This window comes from Theropithecus gelada, chromosome 1, assembly GCF_003255815.1.
Source record: "Theropithecus gelada isolate Dixy chromosome 1, Tgel_1.0, whole genome shotgun sequence".
NCBI classification, from domain to species: Eukaryota; Metazoa; Chordata; class Mammalia; order Primates; family Cercopithecidae; genus Theropithecus; species Theropithecus gelada.
In genome coordinates, this window is record NC_037668.1 from 63732666 (window position 1) to 63757071 (window position 24406).

The 24406-nt window shown below is 39.8% G+C and overlaps 1 protein-coding gene across 3 annotated transcripts in view; it reads left to right on the forward strand.

The window, feature by feature from the left end:
• AGO3 (argonaute 3, RISC catalytic component) overlaps positions 1-3612 on the forward strand; it is a 125143-nt gene extending 121531 nt beyond the window's left edge. For all 3 annotated transcript variants that reach the window (XM_025383325.1, XM_025383331.1, XM_025383335.1), the window contains 2 exons: positions 2093-2292; positions 2788-3612. In XM_025383325.1, coding sequence (XP_025239110.1) covers positions 2093-2292; positions 2788-2896 — 309 coding nt within the window. In that variant the 3' untranslated portion in view covers positions 2897-3612. The remainder of the gene's footprint in view (positions 1-2092; positions 2293-2787) is intronic.
• Positions 3613-24406: the final 20794 nt, after the last annotated feature.

Below are 24406 nucleotides of genomic sequence, written 5' to 3' on the forward strand. Positions count from 1 at the left end.
TACTCCAGAGGCTGAGGGGAGGATCCCCTGAGCCTGGGAGGTCCAGACTGCAGACCCTGTCTCTAAATAAATAAATAAATAAATCCTATATAACTGGATTATATATTTTAACCTAGTGTTTCTTCCCATATTTAATAAATATCACATTGCATCCAGATGACTGCATTTTAAAAATCACAGAGGTGAAAGAGTCTCTGTTCAAGTTAAGTTTTAGAAATGCCGTTAAACAGACTTTTTTTATTATGGAACTTTTGAAGACCATTGATATGCAAATGACCATTATGAATCTTCAGGATAGGAATATTTTCTTCAATATATTTAGCCAGAAACCTTAGGGAACAGTTTTCCTTTTTTTTTTTTTTTAATTTTTAATTTTTTTTTTTTTTTTTTTTTTTTTTTTTTTTTGAGACAGAGTCTCGCTCTGTCACCCAGACTGGAGTGCAGTGGTACAGTCACAGCTCACTGCAGCCTCCACCTCCCAGGTTCAAGCAGTTATCCTGCCTCTCCCTCCCAAGTAGCTGGGACTACAGGCACATGCCACCACACCCAGCTCATTGTTTTGTATTTGTAGTGGAGAGGGGGTTTTGCCATGTTGGGCAGGCTGGTCTCGAACTGTTAACCTCAAGTGATCCACCTACCTTGTCCTCCCAAAGTGCTGGGATTACAGGCGTGAGCCACCATACCCAGCCTGTTTTTGTTTTATTATTTATTTGAGACAGGGTCTTGCTCTGTTACCCAGGCTGGAGTGCCGTGGCACAATCACCGCTCACTGCAGCCTTGACTTCCTCAGCTCAAGCAATCTTCCTGCCTCAGCCTCCCAACTAGCTGGGACTACAGGTCCACACCACCACACCTGGCTTGCTTGCTTGCTTATTTATTTATTTATTTGTTTATTTATTTATTAGACAGAGTCTCGCTCTGTCACCAGGCTGAAATGCAGTGGTGCAATCTCAGCTCGCTGCAACCTCCAACTCCCTGGTTCAAGCGATTCTCCTGCCTCAGCCTCCTGAGTAGCTGGGCTTACAGGCAGGCACCACCACGCCCAGCTAATTTTTCTATTTTTAGTAGAGACGGGGTTTCACCATATTGGCCAGGATGGTCTCAATCTCCACCGCGCCCGGCCCACAGCTGGCTAATTTTTTAAATCTTTTTGTAGAGATGAGGTCTTCCTATGTTGCCTAGGCTAGTCACAAACTCCTGGGCTTGAGCTGTCCTCCCACCTCAGCCTCCCCAAAGTGCTGAGATTATAGGCATGAGCCACCATGCCCAGCCTGAACAGTTTTCCTTTAGGATATCAGTTTGAAACTTCTGCTGTAGTCAGCAAATAACCAAGAATATTTCACAGAGACTAAAAACTGTTCTTTATACATCTTCCCAGCTTTACATTTCTATTTTATTTTATTTTATTTCATTTCATTTCATTTCATTTATTTATTGAGACAAAGTCTCACTATGTCACCCAGGCTGGAGTGTAATGGTGGAATCATAGCTCACCACAGCCTTGACCTCCTGGGCTCAAGTGATCTTCCTGCCTCAGCCTCCCAAGTAGCTGTACTACAGGTGCATGCCACCACACCTGGCTAATTTTTATTTTTAACTTTTGTGGAGATGGAGTCTCACTGTGTTGTGCAGACTGGTCTTGAACTCCTAGCCTCAAGCTACCCTTCCACCTTGACCTCCCAAAGTGCCAAACCTGTTTTTTATGTGACTTGGTGTTAAATATTTATTAAGAAGTTCAAAATTGGGCTCAGCACAGTAGCTCACACCTGTAATTCCAGCACTTTGGGAGGTTGAGACAGGCAGATCATTTGAGGTCAGGTGATACCAGCCTCGCCAACGTGGCACAATCACGTCCCTACTAAAAATACAAAAAATTAGCTGAACGTGATGGCACATGCCTGTAATCCCAGCTACTGGGGAGGCTGATGCACGAGAATCACTTGATCCCGGTAGGTGGAGGTTGCAGTGAGCCAAGACCATGCCATTGCACTCCAGCCTGGGCGACAGAGCAAGACTCTGTCTTAAAAAACAAAACAAAACAAAACAAAAAGAGTTCAAAATTCAACAGTGTATGTCATTGCCTTCTCTATAGGGTACCAGTCGTCCTTCACACTATCATGTTTTATGGGATGATAACTGCTTCACTGCAGATGAACTTCAGCTGCTAACTTACCAGCTCTGCCATACTTATGTACGCTGTACACGATCTGTTTCTATACCTGCACCAGCGTATTACGCTCACCTGGTAGCATTTAGAGCCAGATATCATCTTGTGGACAAAGAACATGACAGGTAATATAAAAACATAACAGGTTCTCACCCAAATCCAAATATTGTCTGCATGTTAGGATTTTCAAGTTCCCCAAGCTATTAGAGGAGTCAGTGATCCATGTGAAAAGTGACGACAGTCAGAACTGACTGCCCAAGGTTTCCTATTGAAATATGTTGTCTAAGTTCATTAGTAATAGAATGATATAGTAACTTAGTTGCTTTACCACATTAAAGCAAAGGAGAGATTATTGGTAATAAAGTGATAGATACCGATAGATAGACAAAATGATATGATGTCTGGGTTTGCTTCTAATTAATTCTGGGGAGATGAGAGAAGTAAAACAAAATTGACCTTGAATTAATAGTGATTGAAGCTGAGTGATGGACACATAAATTGTTACACCAGTCTCTTATTTGTTAATAATTTTGAAATTTTCTACAACAAATGGTATTTATCGGAATCATTACATCAGAATAGAAAGTTTGTTTTTGTGTTCATTGCCACTTCTCTTACAGTGCTGAAGGAAGTCACGTTTCAGGACAGAGCAATGGGCGAGATCCACAAGCTCTTGCCAAGGCTGTACAGATTCACCAAGATACCTTACGCACAATGTACTTTGCTTAAATAGTCCAAGTATATTCTCTGAGAGGAAGCACTGAAAGATGAACTGACATACAACGTATGTTTCCAGTGGAGTCAATTGAGTAAGGACACCTCCAGCCATACAGAAACCAACACTGTGTGGGGGCCAAGGTCTGATCCTTATGTTAATACAAGGAAGATTGTTTACTTCATCAAGGAACACAGCATCATTATGCAATATGAAACCAGCCAACTGCTTTTTGTGCGGTCTCCTGTAGGAAGTATCGCAATTGTTTTGTTTTCATTTCTTGTAGTCTAACCCTTTTAATGCCTTTACCTCAAGTTGCTTGGCAGCACAACTATCTTTGCAAAAAAAGTATCGAAAAAGTAAATGATGGTTTAAAAAATATACACCTTCATGAATAATCAAAGTGATTTTTCAAAATTATGTGCAAAAAATTAATGTGCATTCATATATTCTTGTAAAAGGTGTCTGTGTGTTTTTAAAATATATACATCCATACTTCATATGCATATATATCTGGATCTGGATTGATAATAGATATATATGTGTCTGTGTATATATTTTAGAATTCATTCCATTTGGGGAACTTCCTTTCCCTTTTATTCTACTAGCACTACCGCTTTTATTTCTCTTTTTCCCTTGCCTTCATCACCTACATTTTTTCCCTAATCCTACCAGTGACATTCAAATATTCACCTACCTGGTTCATTTGAATGTAAAATATGGCAAACTAGATTTCTACTTTTATTTTGCATACCCTATTCCTGACTCCTATCTCCTACACGATTCTGAGTTCTCAACTCTTGATATTGCTGTCTTAAGAATCAAACTTTTATATATATATGTAGTATACATACATACACAGACACATACACACATATATATACGTAAAATAACTTTTTGTGAGAGTGTGTCTCTCCCCTCCCACTCTGAACATACATTTGCGCAATTTGTATATAAGCAGTAGCAACCTGAACTATTCTTTTTTTTTTCTTTTTCTTTTTTTTTTTTTTTGAGACAGAGTCTTGCTCTGTCACCAGGCTGGAGTGCAGTGGCAACATCTCAGCTCGCTGCAACTTCCGCCTCTCGGGTTCAAGCGATTCTCCGGCCTCAGCCTCCCGAGTAGCTGGGACTACAGGCATGCGCCACCACACCCAGCTAATTTTTATATTTTTAGTAGAGACGGGGTTTCACCATGTTGGCCAGGATGGTCTCGATCTCTTGACCTTGTGATCCACCCGCCTCGACCTCCCAAAGTGCTGGGATTATAGGCGTGAGCCACCGCACCTGGCCTGCTATTCTTTTTCTTTAGTGAGTTTGTTAAAGCTGCTATAAATATAAAACCTGTCAGAAGTTGTAACTCTTTCTCTCTGATAAGTGATGTGTTTTCTGAAACCTTCTGTTTCTATGGGTTATACACAGAAATTCTTTAAAGCTTTTATAAAGGGTAAATATTTTAAAAGATTAGAATTCTGTAGGGGTTGAGACCTCTGAAATTGAATAGAGAGAGAAGGGGTTGTTGAGGGATTTTTTTGTTTTGTTTTTTGATAGTTTACTTGCTGCCTCTCATACCTTAATGTGATTTTCATATATTTTATATATATATATGTATGTGTGTGTATATAAACACATATGTATGTGTTTGGAAGTATAGCTTCCTTTTCTTTTATATTTATTAGAATAGTGCTTTAATAATTATAGAATTGTACTGGCAGCATCTTTTATAAAAATATAATCATGTTTATTTTAAGAACTGACAACTTGTTTTTGCTATCTTTTAGTGCAATAAGCAGTTTTAAAGGAAAGTTGTGTCTGTTTGCATCTTTACCATGGATATGAGGAGGAACAGGCACCTCCATAATTTAAAAGGGCAAAGAATACAGCCTTAATTTCAGAAGGAAAGTTTTGTAATTTTCAGTTTTAAAGCATATCTTTTAAAATTCATCATGAAAAAAGGCTGGACACTGTGGCGTATGCCTGTAATCCTAGCACTTTGGGAGGCCGAGACAGGTGTATCACCTGAGCTCAGGAGTTCGAGACCAGCCTGGCCAACATAGTGAAACCCCGTCTCTACTAAAAATACAAAAATTAGCTGGGCATGGTGGTGGACGTCTGTAATCCCAGCTACTCGGGAGGCTGAGGCAGGATTGCTTGAACCCAGGAGGCGGAAGTTGCAGTGAGCCAAGATTGCACCATTGCCCTCCAGCCTGGGCAACAAAAGCAAAACTCTGTCTCAAAAGAAAAAAAAAAAATCATAATGAAAATGAAGTGAAATTGCCTAAATGAGTCCAACTTGAATATTAGAAATAAAGTTGAACTTTTATATAAGAAATAATCGTGAATAGGTTAACATATTTAAATTATTTGCAAATAGATTATGTTTATTGAAGAATCATATTGGCTAGTTGCCCATTTTCATTTACTAAAAAGAATCAGGAAAATGCAAGATGATATTTTAAAACTTTTGCTAATGTATCACCAGTGTAACTTTCCTTTTAAAATTAAGGTGATAGTAACAAAGGAAGTTAGGACTTTGATCATTTTAAATCAGTTAAATCACTGAAATGTGGGAAATTGTTTTACAAAACTTTTGTTTTATTGATTACACTTTAAGGTATTAAAAAGTACTATAAAGCTATCAAAACCGAGTTTATCAGTAACATTGGATTCAGGGGAGCTTTGCACTTTGTAACTCATGAAAATTGCATTTTGATTTTTTTTTTTTCTTGCACTGGTTCAGAGTATAGATACTACAGATTGTTTCCAGTGGGCATTGTTGTTAGCCTTTCAGAATTCCATCTGCACGAGAAACCTAATGGATTTAGATCTTTAGTTTCTCTCTTACCTGTAATCCACTATTATTGCCAATTCACTGTATTTTGAGCCTAAAATCTGAGCCCATGTCCTCCGACAGGCATGTAATCTTTTGTCCCTCTGCCAGAAAACTAAGAAAGTACTGTATTTTGTATGTTTATTATTTTGAAGTGTCTGAAATGCAATTTACAACACTGTTGCAAAGAACTTTACAAAAGGTAATATTTGTATAGTATATACATTTTTTCTCCCAGCCTTCTCCCATCTCCTCCAGAAAAATTTCCTATAAAAGATGGATTTTTTTACACAGAAATTTTACTGAATATAGTCAGGATCATGGGCAAGAGAAGAAAACAGTATACCCAAGATGATAAAAATTTAATTGGTATGTGCTTGATTAGTGTGAGTAAACATCTTCCTTTATCATGGGAGCTGCACAGATTCATATGGGAAACTTTAGGGAACGACTGTAGATACCCTTTCTCTATGTACTCTCTCACCTAATTTTCAGTCACTCGTATATGCTAGAGTGGAGCCCTTAATTTAAATATATTTGGAAGGACTTTTTTAAGAGGAAAAATATTTTTTCTAAATTATGAAGTTTTACCTTTTGAGTGATTTCTTTTTTAGAGTGCTCTTACACTATTCAGCATTGCTAGTTTAAAGTTGATTAACTTGAAAGAATATGTATACTATATTTCTATTTTGCTAACAAATTGGTATATTAATTACCATTGGTTCTTAATTACAAGAAAACTTGTGCTTAGAATTTTAAGGTAAAAGGCTAAGTGACAAATGCTTCTTGATTTTTGTCCTATTTATTGTTGCACTTCTGGTGCAGAATTTCTAATCTTTTTTATTTTAACAAAGTTTTTTTTTTAAGTTAAACATGAAATTCACAGTGACCCTTCTGCTCCTGCCCTTGCTCACTAACTATATCATGAATGCTAAATTTTAATCTTCTTTTTTCTATGATGTATCTTACAAGACTGACTGTAAAATATCAGTCTGGCAACTAGATAATTGATTTTCATATGAAGAAGAGTTGGGAGTTTAATGTATATTCTTGATGGCTGAAGTGTCTACGTAAAGTGCTGATACATGTATTATATTACAGTATCAGGTTACTGGCATGGAGGACCATACACTTACAATATTGTAGCTGCTATATTTATTTAAGTAGAGTCTGACAGTTACTGCACTAAACAATAAGGAGATAAGCAGGATTCAAGGCTAGTGTTAGACCCTTTTTTTTTCCTAAGTAAGAGTAAGGACACGAAATATCAAAGTAACAAAGGGTGCTGCCATTTTAGTTTCAATTTAATATCAGGATATTCTTTGTTTTAGAAATGTAGATTTTGACTTTTACAGTTTGAAAAAGGGTACCTCAGCCTCCTCAGTACTGGTTTTTTGGCACATTTTCAAAGAAATATTAGATTCCCTTTCTTTTTCTTAATAGTTATCTTCTAACAAGTTTCTTGGAAAAACTATTATTCTAAGGGAAATCCCTGTTTATAACCTATTAATATATTTCTCTTCCTAGAAGACAGTCTAGGAGGGATTCTAGTAGGAATGACTGAGTGTTTCGGAAGGCACTTGATAGAGGCATCTCTGCCTTCCAGCACAGGGATTCTCAGCCTTCTAAAGATGTAGACCAGTTTCCAGGCTAGCTTCTCCACAACTCACCACTGCCTAGTGTTCACTTGTGTATTCTCTAATGGATTTTAGGAGGACAGGCCTCCTGACAGTCATGAAAGACTTAAGGCATGTCTAGGGAAATAAAAGCTGACTTGCCCTTCAGCAGGAATGACTGGCAGAGGATCTCAGTGTTCAAGGAAAGAGTGAGCGCTAAGCATGCCAGTGATGGATCTGAAGTGTTTAGATGGATTGCAGACCAGGAATTAGAGACCGTTTGTTACTCAAGGAACTTGATGGATCTGTTTAGAGACCTACATGAATTTGCCAAGGGCGGTGATTTTTATGAAATTCAAGAAGCAAATGACTTGGATACAGCTAGAATATGTTGTAGTCTTCCTATTTCAAACTGGTTTTAATATTTTTACCAAGAAGTTTAACTGACAACTCTGCAAAATTTTCATTCAGTGTCATTAAACCTGAGTTAAATGTTTGCTTAGCTTATCCTCTTAGATGTTCTCCTGTTGAACAGGCAAGTTGCCCTTAACAGTAACTTGCTACTTAGATTACCTTTTATTAGTTAGTCAAGCTGCATAAAGATCATTAGTCTGGCACCTTTATTTTGGCTTTATCCATATGAAGTATTCATTATTTTCATACTTTTTGAGAATTCATAAATGTCTTAAAGCTTCAGTAAGAATTGTTGGGAGGTTTGACATCAAGTAACGCCTTCCTGAGTAGCAGTATAACCCTAATTTAGAACCCTTGTTTTCCTATTTCAGTTCTCATATTTGATCATACAAAAGCACTTTTGTGATTCTATAGGAGTCAAAAAATAAGCCAAGAATAGATAAGTAAGACAGTGCGGAAATCAGAAAATGAGAATTTTCTCCAAAAAATATTTTTTAAAAAGTCCTGTTTATACTGAGAACATTCTTGATCAGTTACAATGTTAGAAATGTCACTGTGATTAGTGAAAGCCAAGCTGAGTCCCAGGAAGCAGGGCGGGGAGTGTGTGTGTGTATGTATGAGTGTGTATATATATATAATCTCACACACACAAAGGGAAAAACTATTTTGACTTTTTTCCTGCTTTTAAAATGGTACATTTAAGTTTATAATTTTCCGTGTCAGTCAACGTAATTTTTTAAACTAAGATACAATGGTCAAGGCTTGTACTAATATTCCCTACTACTCATTGAAATTTGTATTACTTTACCCATCAAAACTAGTACTCCAGATGTTTACGTCATTGATTAAATCTCAAGAATCTTTTGTTCTTAAAATATGGAAGTTAAAGATTTTAATTTGCATTAAAGATAGAAGGATGGTAGATTCAATATAGAGGGTTGAGATTTACCAGTGAGAAACCCTGTTGAAGTATCAGGTAAACGGTGTGACAAAATTAGAATCCTATCAAATCACTATCCAGCCATTGGGGTCCCTTCCTTTTTTAGACTAATTTCTAAGGTAAACAAAATCTAATGTATCTATGTTAGGGTCTCAGTAAAGCAAAGATGTTTGTCAGGGCATAGACTCTTGAGTTAAATTTTTTAATCATTTTTTTAAGCAAGGCGGTTCTTAGAAAGTGCCTTTTCAGAAGATGGTGCTGTAGATTTTTATTTTTCAAGTAGCACGAAGCTAAGAATTTTAAAGATAAATTATTTTAGAACTCCAAGAGTGTGACAGTTTCATAAAAATAATGTTAGTTGTTGTCCTGAGTCTCGTCCAAGGGAACCAAGGAAAGCTTTTATGCAGTAAAGTAAAGGTAAATGCTCACCAAATTTATTTTGTAAATTTGAAAACAAAATATTTAGTAGAATTAACCCTTTTAATTCTCAGCTGTATTGGAGGAAATCCATAATGCACATAAAACAGCAAAACTACTTAACTTTTTAACAAGATTATGGGTATAGTACCAGTGTCCAAAGGGAAAGGTAACTTGCCTGGAATTGTAGGCAACATCTTCTAATCTTCTTTTTTTTTTTTTTTTGAGATAAGCTCTTGCTCTATCACCTAGGCTGGAGTGCAGTGGTGTGATCTCAGCTTACTGCAAACTCTGCCTCCCGGGTTCAAGTGATTCTCTTGCCTCAGCCTCCCGAGTAGCTGGGATTACAGGAATGCACCACCACACCCGGCCTAATTAGTCATTACTAAGGAGGACTGCTCATAAAGGGAATACCAAGTCATCATTCAGATCAGCTTAAGCGAGAAAGCAAAATGATGATCTCTATTGTTAAAGAAATTTTATTTTCTAGACACCAAGGAATATTTTAAATGATTTTTTATTTTTTCTAGGATGCAGGAACTATGAAAAATGATGACAAGGCATTTAAAAGGGTTTGATCAGTTAATTAGAAGTAGGATGTGCAAAATTGTGCTTAAGGGGAAATAAGCAAAAGAAAGGAAAATAGCAGGACCTTTTATAGTCATTAGAAATGTAGATAGTGGGCCGGGCTCGGTGGCTCACGCCTGTGATCCCAGCACTTCGGGAGGCCGAGGCGGGCAGATCACGAGGTCAGGAGATCGAGACCATCCTGGCTAATACGGTGAAACCCCGTCTCTACTAAAAATAGAAAAAATTAGCCGGGTGTGGTGGCAGGTGCCTATAGAATGGCGTCAGTCTGGGAGGCGGAGCTTGCAGTGAGCTGAGATCGCACCACTGCACTCTAGCCTGGGTGACACAGCAAGACTCCATCTCAAAAAAAAAAAAAGAAAAAAGAAATGTGGTTATCTACCAGAGGGCAATTTTGCTCCATACCAGGAAGCAGTAAATAGCAGTAAATGATCACCTAGGCACTTCTTTCCTGTGAATTTGGTGAGCATTCTTCCAGAAAAGAAAACTAAAAGCAAACAACAACAACAACAAAAAATACCACACCTCAGTAACCTTGTATGCTGCATTATATAATAATGATAGTAAAATTATATTGTTTGGAGTGTACTGTGTCTGTTTGCAAATATCCATGCACATTAAACTTTTTTGTTTTTATAATGTCTTAATAGCAATTATGAGTTTATTTTTGTTAAGATTAATTTTTCTATTGTGATGTTTATATTTATTGGCAATTTGTGTGCAACTTTTATATTTTGCTTGTTGGTTTTAAGGTATTTTATTTTTATAGATATTTCTAGCTTTCCTCATTCTTTGTAATAGCAGCAAAGATTAAGATGGAGTGTTAATATACCAACCAAACTACGAATTCCATAAACTCTAGAGTTTGAATTTTTACCAATAAACCATTAACACTATTTTGTAACTTAGAATATTTAATGTTGTTTATATAGTGGGCATTAAAGACAGTCTTTAGACAGATTTCTACATGTGGAGGGGAGGTGGGGCTTTCCTGTAAGTTTGATCTTTTTTTTCCCTTTAGTAGCAAACTAACATAACAGATTGGATTTATTTTACCTGATTGCAGTTTTGGGGAAACCTGTCAAATAAATGATTGTTACATGCCTTTTCTTTTTTTTTTTTTTTAACTTTAAGTACATTGAAACTGCTTAAATGGTCACATTTTTCAGCATTAGGATTAAGATACCTTTTTTGTAGGCCTGGAAAACAAATAGCAAATGATTCAAAACTCATTGATAATTGATTTTGAAATGAAACTTTTCCCCCATAATTTGTTATATGGAAGATTTGCTACCCTGATTTTTTCCCTAGCATACTTCTAAAGTTGATTCAATCCCTGAGTATCAGTGAAGAAATCAGAGTTTAAGTGGCTAGAGAGAGCCAGGTATAAAGACTGATAGAGTACTTCAGCTAATTAAAAATTTCAATAGTAATAAGTTATGAATGTGAATAAATTGGAAGGCAGTAAAAAGAATGATTATAGAATATTAAATTCAATTATATATAGATACTCCAGTTTCCTAGTGAGTAGGTCAAGATTATTTGTTTGTTTTGTGGCACAATCATAGTTCACTATAACTTCAAACTCCTGGGCTCAGGTTATCCTCCCACCTCAAGCTCTGAAGTAGCTGGGACTACTCGCGTGCGCCACCATGCCCAGCTGATGGTTTTTTTCTTTAGAGGTGGGGTCACTATATTGCCCAGGCTGGTCTTGAACTCCTAAGCTCAAGTGATCCTCCCACATCAGCCTCCCAAAGTGCTGGGATTATAGCCATGAGCCACTACAGCTGGCCAAGATCAAGATTATGTATATTGGCATGTTAACTTTTAAAATAAAAGTACAGCCGGGCGCGGTGGCTCAAGCCTGTAATCCCAGCACTTTGGGAGGCCGAGACGGGAGGATCACGAGGTCAGGAGATCGAGACCATCCTGGCTAACACGGTGAAACCCCGTCTCTACTAAAAAATGCAAAAAACTAGCCGGGCGAGGTGGCGGGCGCCTGAAGTCCCAGCTACTCGGGAGGCTGAGGCAGGAGAATGGCGTAAGCCCGGGAGGCGGAGCTTGCAGTGAGCTGAGATCCGGCCACTGCACTCCAGCCTGGGCGACAGAGCGAGACTCCGTCTCAAAAAAAATAAAAATAAAAATAAAAGTGTATGGGCTGGGCACAGTGGCTCACGCCTGTAATCCCAGCACTTTGGGAGGCTGAGGCAGGCAGACGACCTGAGGTCAGGGGTTTGAGACCAGCCTGGCCAACATGGCGAAAACCTGTCTCTACTAAAAATGCAAAAATTAGCTGGGCGTGGTGGCACATGCCTGTAGCCCCAGCTACTCGGGAGGCTGACGCAGGAGAATCACTTGAACTCAGGAGGCGGAGGTTGCAGTGAGCCGAGATCTCGCCATTGCACTCCAGGCTGGGCAACAAGAGTGAAACTCCGTCTCAGAAAATAAAAATAAAAATAAATAAAAGTACATGAAAAAAGTATATTCCCTTAAGCAGGTAAAATACTTGCATTGTATTTTTACACCATGAATTTGCTTGTCAGGAAATTTCTATAAGAGGTTAAAAGATAAACTGTATTCCATCCTCTGGGTTTTCAATTCTAAATTATTGGAACTCAATGTATGACATTTTACTGTAGTGTATTACTCCACTGAGAGGCAGGGAAATGGAAAAGTGTCAGGTAATTATAAATGGGAAAATTTTATTTTTGTATGGTAAGTTTTACAGTTTAACATAGATCAACATGTGTTTTCTTGTAGAGATTAGCCATTTCATTTCTTTTTGCATTTTTGCCAGTTACATTAGTTTGCTCTATGATATACTATTCTGAGATACTTCCTCCACCCCCCACACATCAAGTACTAATTGTATACAGATAGTACAGATTTGTACTTTGATTATAAGAGTTTGTTACTACTAATTAAAAGCAAATTAATGTGGCTGGGCATGGTGGCTCACACCTGTAATCCCAGCACTTTGGGTGGGCGGCCGAGGTGGGCGGATCACGAGGTCAGGAGTTGGAGACCAGCCTGCCCAATATGGTGAAACCCTGTCCCTACTAAAAATACAAAAATTAGTTGGGCATGGTGGTATGCGCCTGTAATCCCAGCTACTGGGGAGACTGAGGCAGGAGAATGGCTTGAACCCAGGAGACAGAGGTTGCAGTGAGCCGAGATAGCACCACTGCACTCCAGCCTGGGTGACAGAGCAAGACTCCATCTCAAAAGAAAAAAAAAGCTAAATATTTTTGCTGTGAGTGTATGTCCCCTTTTAAGGATATTTATTGCGCTTATAACCTTTATAGTTGTATTCATTACATGTCAACATGTAATAACAAGGTTAGCAGACATGTAGTTCCTGAAGACCAACATTTTGAAAGTTGCCTCTGGGCCAGGCGTAGTGGCTCACGCTGTAATCCCAGCGCTTTGGGAGGCCAAGGTGGGCGAATCACGAGGTCAAGAGATCGAGACCATCCTGGCCAACATGCTGAAACCCTATCTCTACTAAAAATACAAAAATTAGCTGGGTGTGGTGGCACACACCTGTAGTCCCAGCTACTTGGGAGGCTGAGGCAGGCGAATCGCTTGAACCTGGGAGGCAGAGATGAGACTCCATCTCAAAAAAAAAAAAAAAAGGTGCATCTGGTCCTGTGTTTTCTTTTTCCTTCTGAAAGTTCATAGAAACCTGGCATATAGAGCCTATTTTGCTGTTTTAACTGGTAGGCTTCACAAATCCTGCTACCTGGCATCAGTACAGCTTGACCGCAGTGAAGTACTTGATGGCTTATTCATGTTTAGTTCACCTCTTTAGAAAGAAAGCTTTGTGGCCAGGAGCGGTGGCTCACGCCTGTAATCCCAACACTTTGGGCGGCCGAGGTGAGCGGATCACCTGAGGTCAGGAGTTCAAGACCAGCCTGGCCAACATGGCAAAACCCCATCTCTTCTAAAAATACAAAAATTAGCGAGGTGTAGGCAGGAGGCTAAGGCAGGAGAATCGCTTGAACACAGGAGGCAGAGGATGCAGTAAGCCAAGATCACGCCACTGCACTCCAGCCTGGGTAACAGAGTGAGACATCTCAAAAAAAAGAAAAAAAAAAATCTTTGTGCAGTAAGTAATAGATCATCCCAAAAAAGAATTGCCATGAACAGCGTTATGTGTAGAAAACAGATGGGAGTGTTGGTCATTAGAGCCTTGCTTTTTAAATTTTACTCTTTCCAAAAATTGGCTGTATGCTATCTATAATTTTATGTTTGATGTTGAAGAGGCAACACCAGAGACTAGAGAGGGAGATTACTCTGATATTTAGTGCCTAAAACTTTCATCTTGGCTGGGCACAGTGGCTCACACCTGTAATCCCAGCACTTTGGGAGGCCGAGGCAGGCTGATTACCTGGGGTCAGGAGTTCGAGACCAGCCTTGCCAACATGGCAAAACCCGTTTCTACTAAAAATACAAAAATTAGCCAGGCATGGTGGTGGGCACCTGTAATCCCAGCTACTCAGGAGGCTGAGGCAAGAGTATCATTTGAACCCAGGAGGCAGAGATTGCAGTGAACTGAGATTGCACCATTGCACTCCAGCTTGGGTGACAAGAATGAAACTCCGTCTCAACAAATAATAATAATTTTAAAAATAAAAGACAAAACTTTCATCTTTGTTTTTTTTGAGACCGAGTCTCGCTGTGTTGTCCAGGCTGGAGTGCAGTGGTTCAATCTCAGCTCGCTACAACCTCCACCTCCCGGGTTCAAGCGATTCTCCTGCCTCAGCCTCCCGAGTAGCTGGGACTACAGGCGTCCGCCACCACTCCTGGCTAATTTTTGTATTTTTAGTAGAGACGGGGTTTCACCGTATTGGCCAGGCTGCTCTTGAACTCCTGACCTTGTGATCCGCCCACCTCAGCCTCCCAAAGTGCCGGGATTACAGGCTTGAGTCACCACACCCGGCAAAACTTTCATCTTTATTTCATGGCTTTATTTCATCTTTATTTCATTTTTGGTTGGGAAAACAAACAAATCTCTTGTTAATCCTTTAATAGTCTTTTTAGAACCAAAGAAGGAAAGACTGCAAAAATGTTGCATTCGTGCATCTTTATTGTCAGAATCTGAGAAACTGGAGGTTTTTGCAAAGAAATAGACTAGTAGGATTGTGAGAATATATAGTGAGGGGGAAATTAGAATAAGGTTCCTTTGCTGGGATCCTTGGACAGAAACCTTACAATTGTTTAGTATTTGCAGAGTAAAAGAGCAACTATTGCTATTTGAACCTATAGAAGAGACCTAAGACGAGCGTCTCGGTAATCTACATTTATATGATGATATTGTCCCAGACCCAAAGGCACACCTGTTCTCAGTAACTTAGAGAAGCCGTGGAGGTTGCTTCTGAATTACAGTAAAGAAACTAAATGAAGCACACTTAAATAGAGCCAGGCATTGCTATCAACATAATGTCTTTGGTGTTCCTCTTTAAATAGAAGACACCAAGCAGGGCCTTTCCAGGCAAGGTAGTCTGTCCTATAAAGAAAATGGTTTTGGTGTGGGATTTGGTAAAAACACTGGTTAGTTTGTAATGAAGAAAGAATTTTGGCACAGACAGTCCAACCCAGTTAGTGGATACAGTTTGATCCCAGGGAGTTTAACAAAAACAAGCTTTGGTTTTGCTAGCAACAGACTTGATCTTCTATAGTGATTAATTGCAATTAAGGTTTTCCAGGAGCTTTCTCATTTCTTAGCCCAGGGTCCAACCCCGTTCCCTCTTTAAAAAAGAAAGAATAGGCTGGGCGCGGTGGCTCACACCTGTAATCCCGACACTTTGGGAGGCCAAGGCAGGCGGATCACAAGCTCAGGAGTTCAAGACCAGCCTGGCCAATATGGTGAAACCCTGTCTCAACTAAAAATACAAAAATTAGCCAGGCATGGTGGCAGGCACCTGTAGTCCCAGCTACTCCGGAGGCTGAAGCAGGAGAATCCTACTAGTCTGAATTACAGTAAAGAAATTAAATGAAGTATTTATCCTTAATAGAGCCAGGCATTGCTATCAACGTAACGTCTTTGGTGTTCCCCTTTAAATAGAAAACACCAAGCAGGGCCTTTCCAGACAAGGTAGTCTGGAACCCGGGAGGCGGAGCTTGCAGTGAGCCGAGATCGCCCCACTGCACTCCAGCCTGGGCGACAGGGCGAGCGAGACTCTGTCTCAAAAAAAAAAAAAAAGAAGAATAGGAAAAGGACTTAGAGGCAGTTTATATAGAATTCTACTGGGGGTAAATAACACTCTCAAAATACTTGGGAAAGAAGAATCACATGCCACAAGTTATAGCTTGATTGATATTTCAGCACGTTTTCCATGTTTGTATTCTAAAGTTTGTTTCCTTTGACATTCCATTATCTTATTTACTAGAGTGCCACCATTCTTATTTGTAATACAATCAGTGTTTTATGCCATTTGTGAATCACACAATTGTTCTTTTCTCCCCACCACACACACACACGCACACTGTTAAAAATAAAAGAGGGGAAGGATAAAACAAAAATAGAATGATGATTATTACAGTGTAAGTTTAACATATATGAAGAGAAATTCTAACTCAGTTAAGTGAGAATTAAGATTGAAAGTATTAATGTTGCAAGTATTATCTCTAGCCATGGAATTTTTTGCTAGCTATAGAGTGCTAATGTGAACAGAATATAAATCAGGAACATGATGTATTATAGCAAAGTGATAAAATTATTATTGGTATTAGTCAGGTGTGATGGTTTGCACCTGTAGTCCAAACTTCTCAGGAGGGTGAGGCAGGAGGATAGTTGAGCCCAGGAGTTTAAAGCAAGGCTGGGCAACACAGCAAGACCCCAATCTTTAAAATAAATAAATAATAAATAAGAATTATTCTTGAAAGTAATATTTTAACCTGCCAACCAACAGAGATCCTCATACTCTTAAAGAAAATTAATATAGCTTATGGATTTGATAAATTGGACTCTGATTTAAACTTTAAAATGTTATGACTTTTATTCTGATACATGATTTCTAAAATATGTAAAAAATTATATTGAATGAATACTTAACCTGTTCATTTCTTTTATGTATTTATTCTGACTTTTTTATACAGCTTATGTCTCACATCTGCCTTCTTGATATGTGCAAAATATTATGTAAAAATAGTTGAAAACTCATCCCAGTTCCTGGTCAAGCGTGGGCTGTAAGAGAGAAGGCTTAAGGTCTTCTTTAACGGAGGAACTTTTGAAAGCTCACAACTGGAAAAAGCCTATTGAGAATTTGTTGCCTTTGAGAGTAGAAAGGGCTCTAGAATATGAGCCAGGGACTTGGAATTTAGTAATAGGTCTCCCACTGATTTGTTCTGTGTCCTTAGGCAATTCTCTTAATCTCTGTGTGCGTAGTTTCCCATTATAAATAAGAGTGGTAATATCTGTCCTCACCTACCTCACTAAATTGTTGGGGTTTTTTGTTTTGAGTCAGGGTCTCACTCTGTTGCCCAGGCTGAACTACAGTGGCGTGATCATAGTTCACTACAGCCTCCAACTCCTGGGCCCAAACTATCCTCCTGCTTCAGCCTCCCAAGTAGCTGGGACTAGAGGTGCATGCCACCACACCTGGCTGATTCTTTTCTTTGATTGCAGAGATGGGGTCTCACATGTTGTCCAGGCTGATCTCTAACTCCTGAGCTCTCAAGCAGTCCTCCTGCCTCAGCCACCCAGAGTGCTGGGATCATAGGCGCGAGCTCAAGCAGTCCTCCTGCCTCAGCACCCAGTGATGGGATCATAGGCATGCTCACTAAATTGTTGTAAGAATAAGATAATGTTTGCGGAAGTATTTGAGTTCTCCAAAGGAAAAGCTCTTCAGACTTTCAAGATAATAGAAGAGTGTGTGTGAAGGATTCCTTTCCAGTTTGCCTCTGTGAAAGTGTCTTTAATTACCATAGGTCATTTTATGAAACAGGAATAAGAGAAACATAGGCCTTATCATGGTATAGTGTTCACTTACAAGCATATCCTGTTGTTGTTTCCCTGCAAGATATCCAGCACACAGGCTGAATTTTTCTTTATAATAATCCTTGGCAAAAGCATAACTTCAAAAACCAAATTATTTTAGTGGTGCTATGGCAGCTGCAGCTTTATTTTGAGTTAGATTAATGTGGTGAAAACCATCAAATACTTAGAAATTGGCTGGGTGCAGTGGCTCATGCCTGTAATCCCAGCACTTTAGGAGGCTGAGGCAGGTGGATCACTTGAGGTCAGGAGTTCGAGACCAGCCTGGCCAACATGGTGAAACCCTGTCTCTACTAAAAATACAGAAATTAGCTGGGCGTGATAGAGGGTGCCTGTAATCCCAGCTAACTCAGGAGGCTGAGGTGGGAGAATTGCTTGGACCCAGGAGGCAGAGGTTGCAGTGAGCCAAGATTGTGCCACTGCACTCCAGCCTGGGCAACAAAGCGAAATTCTGTCTCAACAACAACAATAATAATAATAATAATATACAAATACTTAGAAATTAACTTTGCCTTTGCCTTCAGGCACTTTTGCTACATGTTAGTATCAGAGGCTCTTGTACAACTAGATAGTTATTCCCCTGTTTCTTGGCCAATTTTTGGTACCTTTCTTTGAAGAAGAGGGTTAGATTTTAAGAAAGAAAGTGTGCTTATTTCACTCATGGCTTTGCAGAATTTAACTTTGCTTTACTTTAAAAATTCCAATCATCATGTACCTGTAAAGGTTAAATATAGTGAAAGTTTTTGCTTCATGTGAATCAGTTCTGAGCACCTGCAGGTCATGTCAGGCATCTGATGCAGTTACCATTATGGATCGTGGCAGGTCCTTACATTTCAGCAGGCTTATGCATTTCCATGGGGGGAAGAGATTCTGTTTCTAGGAAATTACAAAGGGCATACCACTGCAGGGAGTGTAAACAATTCTTTGTTGCTACAGACAAGATTTTTTTAAAAAAGGAAAAAGGACGCATTTTAGGTACACAGGGTATGGATGCATTCAACACTTACTTTTATCTCTACAGATGCCGACCTCCCCTTGTTGCAGGCAGTTGGGCTTTTCCAACTCATTACTAACAAAGGTGGCATCTGCATTAATCTCAATCAGAATTTCAAGTACTGAAGATGAAAAGTTGGGGAGATTCATGTTTGAAAAATGAAAAATGAACAAAAAATCCACCTTATGCAATGAGATAGCTGACAATGATATATCAGGAATACTTTTAACCTATTTTTGCTGCAATGTGTAGCTTTAATGTCTCTTTTCAGTTATGGACCCATGAAAGTATTACTATATCTTGTGAATAAAGATCATTCTTATGGACTAGTACGTGGATGCATTCATAGGCTGTGGGAAGCAGTGGTGTGCGTATGTGTGTATATATCAATATTTTATGTTTATGACTCTGCATATTAAGTTTATATAGAAAAAATAATGTGTTTCTTTAGTGTTTGGGGGACTAAATTGTATTATGACCATTCCAGTGTAATCTGACTGCTCACTCTAGAGAATTTTTCTGTTATACACAATGCACATACAAACATACACCCCTAAAGCGTAGCTAACTGCTCCCACTAGATAACTGCTGCTAAAAAAATAAAAAATAACAATTTTAAAAACCCCTAAGTAATGGAGGAAGAAATAGCATTCTTTTAAAAGGGGCTTTTCTGAAGAGTAAAATGTAAATACAGGACATGTGGGGAGGGTGGGGCCGCCTGCAAAATGTCCTGAAGATGGACAAATAGCCTTTTAAATTCTACTTTTTAACCATCTTTACCGTGTGTGCCTATTTGTATTGCAGATGTGAACTACTATTTTTGGAGGTTGATATCAGTATGTTTTGAAACTGAATTATTACATAAAATCAGAGTAACCTCTTTCTCAATCCTCCTTTTCCACACTATTCTTGCCAAATATTTCTGCTGAAACCCAGTTTCAGCAAGGCAAAATGATGGGACTCTCAAACCTCCCTCCTCATCTTCCCTTCCCCTCTGTCTTATGCCTGGCCTGGCCTTTTTTGTTGTTGTCGTTGGCTTTTCATAAGTAAGAACAATTTATTGTAGTATTTCAAGACTGCAGAATTTCAAGTGTATATCTATAAACCTTTTTTTAAAATCTTCAGCTACATAGTAACATCAATTAAAACAGAAGAGTGAGTCTAAGTCTGTAATATGCTATAGGACCGGATAAGATTTTGAATGAGACTAAACTTGACTGCCATATTTTATTAAGAGGAAATTGGAACTTCATGGTGGGGAATGGATGAGAGCAGGTCTATGATATATATGTAGTCATTGTATAATTAGAAACACCAAATGCTGAATCCTATCACTGTGTTCTTGGGGGCCAGGCCTTGGATTTGGTTGTCATTTAAACTCTTTGAAGATTATATGTAATTATAATGAGCAGAAGGCAAATAAAGTTTTTGAACAAAAGTACTTGTTTTCAGTATTTAAAATTTGGTAATATATTTTCTTTTTCAGTTACACTATCTTCCCCACAAAAATTATTATACTACAAACAAGTTATGAGTGAGATGGAGAAGCTTGAAGAAGTTGGTTTTTAAGCAGCTCATACAATATTTTGCGTTAAAGAAATTGTCATTGTTTCCTGTTGGGAGGCAAAAAACAACAGCAACAATAACAAAAAGAAATTGTCATGATTCTTTCTGAGCCAAACTGTCACGAAATGTTCTGTGACAGAACCACTACTCTTTTTTCTGCCATTCTGCCTACTGGAGAGTTCTATGTTGTATTTATTTTTAATCCTTGAGTTTAAAAATATTAATGGTTTTAGTGTTGCTTAGCTTCAGTTTGAAGTATAACTTTCACTAATAACTGCAATAAAAAGAAAAGCTTTGCTCTTAAACTTTCTCTTGTGTGGTCATCATTACAGCTTTTCAGACTAGGGAACGGGACCCATGTGATACAGTGGAAAGAACGTAAGCTTTAGTCGTGAAGTCCTGGGTTCAAACCTTGATTACGTGACACTCTGAGCAAGTTCCTTGATGCTTCTAAATCTCAGTTTCCTTCAGTGTGAAAGGAGAAAATAGAACTGTTGGAGCATTAAATGAGACAATATATAGAATGTTTCCAGTGGTGGGCATGTGGCTGGAGTTCAGGTTTTTCAAAGACTGCCTACTTCCCCCCTACCCCACCCATTTTTCACCTTCTTAAATAAAAGACAGTGAGTGGAGTGAAAATGGGGAGATGACACTAGGCTTCCAAACTTTGCCAGGAGGTGAAAGAATTAAGAATGTGTAGGGAAAAAAGGAACCAAAATGAACTGGGGGAATCTTTGCAGGCCCAAAAGTGGATACACAGCCCCGATATGCGATGCAAGAAAACACTGGACTAAGATTTTGGAAATCAGCTCTCAACCCTCTTTAACTGCATAATTTCAGGTATAGCTCTGCATTTTTTAATTAAAGTTGTTAGACTAATGCCAGAAGTCGCAAGTTGGCAGGCAAATTTCAGTCTGCAAATAATTTTTAACTGTTTAAATTTTTTTTTCTTTTTTTTTTCTTTTTTTTTTTTGAGATGGAGTCTTGTTCTGTCACCCAGGCTGGAGTGCAGTGGTGTGATCTCAGCTCACTGCTACCTCTACCTCCCGGGTTCAAGTGATTCTCCTGCCTCAGCCTCCTGAGTAGCTGGGATTACAGGCGCGTGCCACCACTCCCAGCTAATTGTTTGTATTTCTTGTAGAGATGGGGTTTCACCATGTTGGTCAGGCTGGTCTTGAACTCCTGACCTCGTTATCTGCCCGCCTCGGACTCCCAAAGTGCTGGGATTACAGGTGTGAGCCACCGTGCCCGGCCAATTGTTTACGATTTTTTAAGAGAGACAGGGTCTCACTCTCTCGCCTAGGTGGGAATGCAGTGGCAAGATCACAGCTCACCTCCTGGGCTCAAGGATCTTCCTGCCTCAGCCTCCCAAGTAGCTAAGACAACAGGTGTACACCACCACATTCGGATAGTTTTTAAAATTTTTGTAGAGATGGGAGTCTCACTATGTTGACCAGGCTGGTCTCAAATTCCTGGCCTCAAGCAATCCTCCCACCTCAACCTCCCAAAGTGCTTGGATTACAAGCATGAGACACTGCACCTGGCCCAGATTTTATCTTCTCTTTAAAAATAAGAACCAAGTGTGGCGGCATGCCCCTGTAATCCCAGCTATTTGGGAAGCTGAGGCAGGAGGCTTGCTTGAGGCCAAGAGTTTGAAGCTACAGTGAGTTGCGATCATACCACCGTAGTCCAGCCTGGACAAAAGAGTGAGACCCTGTCTCCAAAACAAAAAATAGTAAGATATGCTAGAACCGAACAAATCGCCAGTTACATTAGAGCTCAACTGCTTGAGACTTTCTTCAGAGCAAGGGTGCTCAGAACACCACACTTAAGCATCAGAAATGAGGTGGCAGTCTAAGGTAAAATGCTAAGTGTTGTTGTTTTGAGACGGAGTCTCGCTCTGTCGCCCAGGCTGAAGTGCAGTGGCACCATTTCTGCTCACCGCAACCTCCATCTCCTAGGTTCAAGCGACTCTCCTGCCTCAGCCTATAGAGTAGCTGGATTACAGGCTCCCGCCACCACGCCAGCTAATTTTTTGTATTTTTAGTAGAGATGAGGTTTCACCCTGTTGGCCAGGCTGGTCTCGAACTCCTGACCTCAGGTGATCCACCTACCTTGGCTTCCAAACTGCTGGGATTACAGGCGTGAGCTACCATGCCTGGCCAGTGAGGGGCATACATCTGAATGTAGTTTTCATGTTTCAGTTGTCTGATTATTTGACAGATTTATCTCAGCTGCTGATACTTGCATACCTTGGTGATGTTTTCAGGAAATTAATTAGGTTGATTAGTCAATGCCAGGAAAGGATGTGTACGTTTTCACAATATTTGACTAAATGTTATGAAGGGAACTGAAATCTTTAGTTTTACATATGGAGGAAAGATGACTGTTTTCCTGTCATTTCTGTTGCTTCCACAGTTTCTACAGTCTATGAAGATCTTTATGATGCCTTTTTTTTTTCTTTGAGACAGGGATTTGCTCTGTCGTCCAGGCTGGAGTGCAATGGCATGATCTTGGCTCACTGCAACCTCCACCACCTGGATTCAAGCAATTCTCATGCCCCAACCTCCTGAGTAGCTGGGACTACAGGCGTGTGCCACCACGCCCAGCTAATTTTTGTATTTTTAGTAGAGATGGGGTTTTGCCATGTTGGCTAGACTGATCTTGAACTCCTGACCTCAAGTGCTCTGTTTGCCTCGGCCTCCCAAAGTGCTGGGATTACAGGTATCAGCCACCGTGCCCAGCTACAATGCCTGTATACAGTAGTACTTTTTTTTGTACTTTTCCCTATTAAAATATCTTTCTTGGGCTGGGTGCAGTGGCTCACACCTGTAATCCCAGCACTTTGGAAGGTCGAGGCAGGTGGATTGCTTGAACTCAGGAGTTTGAGACTGCCCTGGGCAACATGGTGAAATCCCAACTCTACAAAAAATACAAAAAATTAGCTAGGCATGGTAGTGAACCTCTAATCCCAGCTACTCGGGAGGCTGAGGTGGAAGGATCACTTGAGCTTGGGAGGCAGAGGTTGGTTGTGATGAGTCGAGATTGTGCCACTACACTCCAGCCTGGTGACAGAGCGAGACCCAATCTCAAAAAAAATGTTTTTTTCTTATGAATAACGCTGGGGTTCAAAATTTATAATTATAAACAAAACAGATACCTTAGTGGCTTAGTATCATAAAGTCCAATATGTTCGGTTCTCAACTGAAACAAAATTTTAATAGGCTTTGCTAAATGATTTTAAAAATAGGCCAATTCAAAAGTACCTGAGGCTGGGCATGGTGGCTCATGCCTGTAATCCCAGCACTTCAGGAGTCGAAGGCCGGTGGATTGTTTGAGCCCAGGAGTTGAAGACCACCCCAGGCAACATGGTGAAACCCCGTCTCTACAAAAACTACAAAAATTAGCCAGGCATGGTGACATGCTCCTGTAGTCCCAGCTACATGGGAGACTGAGGTGGGAGGATCACTTGAGCTCAGGACATGGAGGCTGCTGTGAGCCATGATCATGCCACTACACTTAAACCTGGGTGATAGAGTGAGACCCAGTGTCAAAAACAAAAACAAAACAAAAGCACTTGAAACTATTAAATGTATAATATTACTCTTCCTTTACTGTAACTATGTTGCCAAACAGAATTTGCATATTGTCTTCCAAAACAAAAACAATAAAACAGAACGTAGGAATGGTCTGATGCTGCACCAGACAGGATTTCAGTCAGCACCATCACTCAGATGGCTTTCACATGTATTTTATACAGATGTAAAATTAAGATTAACTGGCCAGGCATTGTGGCTCACATCTGTAATCCCAGCACTTGGGAGGCCGAGGCGGGAGACAGAGCGAGACTCTGTTAAAAAAAAAATGAGCCGGCCGGGCGCGGTGGCTCAAGCCTGTAATCCCAGCACTTTGGGAGGCCGAGACGGGCGGATCACGAGGTCAGGAGATCGAGACCATCCTGGCTAACACGGTGAAACCCCGTCTCTACTAAAAAATACAAAAAACTAGCCGGGCGAAGTGGCGGGCGCCTGTGGTCCCAGCTACTCGGGAGGCTGAGGCAGGAGAATGGCGTGAACCCGGGAGGCGGAGCTTGCAGTGAGCTGAGATCCGGCCACCGCACTCCAGCCTGGGCGACAGAGCCAGACTCAGTCTCAAAAAAAAAA